Source organism: Hibiscus syriacus, unplaced genomic scaffold (genome assembly GCF_006381635.1).
Source record: "Hibiscus syriacus cultivar Baekdansim isolate YM2019G1 unplaced genomic scaffold, ASM638163v2 tig00112231_pilon, whole genome shotgun sequence".
NCBI classification, from domain to species: Eukaryota; Viridiplantae; Streptophyta; class Magnoliopsida; order Malvales; family Malvaceae; genus Hibiscus; species Hibiscus syriacus.
In genome coordinates this window covers 137,616-141,026 of record NW_024063276.1, presented here as the reverse complement: position 1 = coordinate 141,026, position 3,411 = coordinate 137,616, and the positions used below count along the sequence as shown (strand labels likewise).

Below are 3,411 nucleotides of genomic sequence, written 5' to 3'. Positions count from 1 at the left end.
ATGCATGGTTAAGTTGTTAGAGTTTCCTTTATCAGTTTAATGTCTCACTAAGTCATCAACTTAGCGTGTGAAGTGCTTCACACGTAGGTTCCTGGATGCAAAAAGAGGAACAAAGCAATGATAGACAAGGCAAGACAAGTTAGCTTCTCAGTTCCTATAATCAGATCATAAAAGAGTTTTGAATCATATGTATTTTGTTTATTGAAAGTAGTTGGCATGTAATTAATGTTTTGAATTATATACGCTCTGATCAGTTTTGTAAACCTTTTATTTGCAATAATATGAATTATTAAGTTTTATTTAATATAATGGGGAAATTTTCATATTTGTATACAAGTATAAGTTTTGAAAAGTCAATGTGACACCTCGGACTTGAATCTGGGTCGGATATGGGTTGGGAGTGTTACGACAAAGGTTCCTGAGCCATCTTTACAACCTGCTAAGGTTGACTTCGATTTTGGCCCATTATAGACATGTGAGTCAGATTTGTCTCAGGGGATCACACCTCTAAAAGCGTGACTTAGAACTAATATCCGAAAAGGCAACTTAGGATACTTTCCAGAGACACTTTATCAAACCCACACAAGGAAGACTAATGCTCCTCGTGAGGTGTGACGTTTCTCCCTACTTAGGTAAACTGGGTTAGAGCTCTGGTTTATATCTATGATATGCAATAGTCTCAAATAATTTCGGAAGGTAAGCATTAACCAGAGAGAAAATCTTTTTTTGATTTGAAATATCATAACGAACTGTAAATTAAACAAGATCGAACTCATAATTTCCAGAATCTCTAGTTGGTTTTTTAAAAACAAAACATCCCCAGCAGATTCGCCAAGCTGTCGATACCGTTTTTCACCCAGGCGGGGAAAGACCGATACCGACTCGGGGGTTTTCTCTTTTGAAAAGAGTTTTTGAAATGTGAGGAGTCACCACCAATCATTTAAGGTGCGATTAAAACACTGTGAAAACCAGGTGATTTTAATAAAATATTTTATTTTTATCAAAATATCAAGTTTTGAGGTCTGTGAAAATCCAAAAATCAGGTTCGGGAGTCAGTTACACGTGGAGAAGGATTAGCTCCCCCACAAGCGCTCAAAAATATGTACCTAGTTGATTACTCTATATTTAAAATCAGAAATTTTGAGTTCAACCTTTATTTAATTTTAAAATCATTACAGATGCAAAGTTGAAAAGGGCATCCGTTTATTAAGACCGATAGCATTCGCCCCCTAGCATAAAGGTGGGAGATCAGCTATTGTGCCTAATGACCATACATTGCATTAATTTTAAAAATCATGATGCGGTTTTGAAAATGATGTCGACCTATTTCGGGAATCACTTGTAGTCACCCCCTTAGCATACTTGCGAGAGATATACCATTAATTCTCTAATAAGTGAACATTGCCATAGGGTTAAAAATAAAATGTAATCAAACAAATTTTTATTTATCCTAATTAAGCTAAGAGTAAATCAAGGCTCTTTCTAACTTGAAGTGTCGAATTATGAAAATTAAGGAACATAGGGGTTAAACCTAAATGTAGGCTCTAATATTAACCATGTTTGATTTTTAAAACAATTATTGAATCGAATAACCGAGATGGTCCCTCGAGCATTTACGCGAAGGCATACTTGGATTATTCCCTAAATTAAGATAACTATATTGAAATATAACTAAAAATGGAAGCTCTATTTAACCTATTTAATTATGTCAATATTAAATCTCTAATTGAAGTTCAGGGACTAAAAGGGTCAAGGTCTAAAATATCGAGTTCTAAAAGACTAAAAGTTTAAGGACCTAAATCAATAATTTCTAAAGTTGAGGACTAAATAATAACAAAAAAAACCTAATTATTATCTAAATCATTAAACCTAAACTATTTTTTAGAAAATATTAATTATTAATAAATTTTAAAAAGTAGAGTAATCGATTCGACTAATCGGGCATTTTATGCGAAAACTCGAGTCGAATTGCTCCTTAATTAAACTAGAGTGTCATCCTAATTTCTAAATTCGATCAAAGGTTAATCTAATCTAAGAACAAAGTCTAAAGGTTTAAATAACGAAATAAGGAATTATTAGAAAAATAATTAAAATTAAAATAATAAAAACATAAAAATAACATAACATAAAAAAATAAAAATAAAATAAGCATGCATAAGGACCAGGATGGCTGAATGGTGATCTAAGGTGCCAGACCAAAGTTCTGATTCTCAACAGAGAGTGTGGGTTCAATTCCACTTATGACATATGGATTTTTATATATTTATTTCTTCGTAGTATATTAATTAATACATGTCCTTTTTTTAACTGAGTTTTGATTGTTTAAATTGAAGTCTCATGCATTGATTTCAGGTTGTTAATCTGTCCATTTCCAATGACATTTTCATAAACAAAGTTACAACAACAAAAGAAGCAAAATCAATAAATATATACATCATAAGAAGAAATGAGGATTAAATTAATGATGATAGAAAAGAAGAAAGAAGTGATTCAGCAAAAACTATTCCCCATAAGTTTGACGAATTTCTGAAAATCTATTCTGCCATCGCCGTCTTCATCAAATGTTCGGATTATCTTGAAGCAGTTTTCCAGCTTCAAACCTTCTTTCAATCCCAAAGCACAAAGGACTCTCTGCAATTCCTTTGCATCAATAAACCCATCTCTATTCACATCAAAAACATCAAAAGCTTCCTTCACTTCTTCCAAGCTCGGCTCTCCTTCAAACAACCTCGAAATCTCCTCGCACCCCAGTGATTCATTCAACTCTTCTTCCCCAATCTCGTGGCTGCACAAAATCCCCAGATTTACCATCAAGTTTTCCACCTCTTTTCTGCACAATCTCTCACCAGATGAAAAATCTTCCTTGCTTGAAAACTCAGAAATCTTTTGGGATTGTGGGGAAGAAGAAGACCAATATCTTGAGAAAAAACATCTGACGGTGTTATAACATGAGAATACATGAAACAAAAGGACCATATCAAGCAACGGAAACTGGTTGGAGTTTACAGATGATGTCTCCATTGAAGTATGCCGTTGGTTAAAGAATATGGGGTTTCCTTCTAGGCTAAAAGAACGGTATTCAAAACGGACAAATGAAAATAATAGTTTGAATTTGATGAAATCGAAAGGTTTTGGATGAGTATTTTTAAGTGTTCCATGGCGGTTTGAAAGGGGAAATTGCCTGTGTGGTTCATCCTCGTGAAGAATAGATGGGCCATTTCCTTGAATAATTCCAGAACCAACATCATGTAATTATTGATGTCGACACGTTAACATTTTCATAAATATATAACTATTTTTTGAATAAATATACATAAAAAATGTAGTCAATAACTCTCTTTTTTTTGTTGACAAAGTTGAAAATTTGATTGTAATTATATTATGCTTTAATAATGATTATTGCTTTGTTAA

The 3,411-nt window shown here is 33.0% G+C and overlaps 1 protein-coding gene across 1 annotated transcript; it reads right to left on the bottom strand.

Moving 5' to 3' along the window:
- Nucleotides 1–2,462: 2,462 nt before the first annotated feature.
- On the bottom strand, nt 2,463–3,171 carry LOC120176263 (probable calcium-binding protein CML46). Its single transcript, XM_039182714.1, has one exon. The coding sequence runs from the start codon at nt 3,019–3,021 to the stop codon at nt 2,491–2,493; it is 531 nt and encodes a 176-aa protein (XP_039038645.1). The 5' UTR covers nt 3,022–3,171; the 3' UTR covers nt 2,463–2,490.
- Nucleotides 3,172–3,411: the final 240 nt, after the last annotated feature.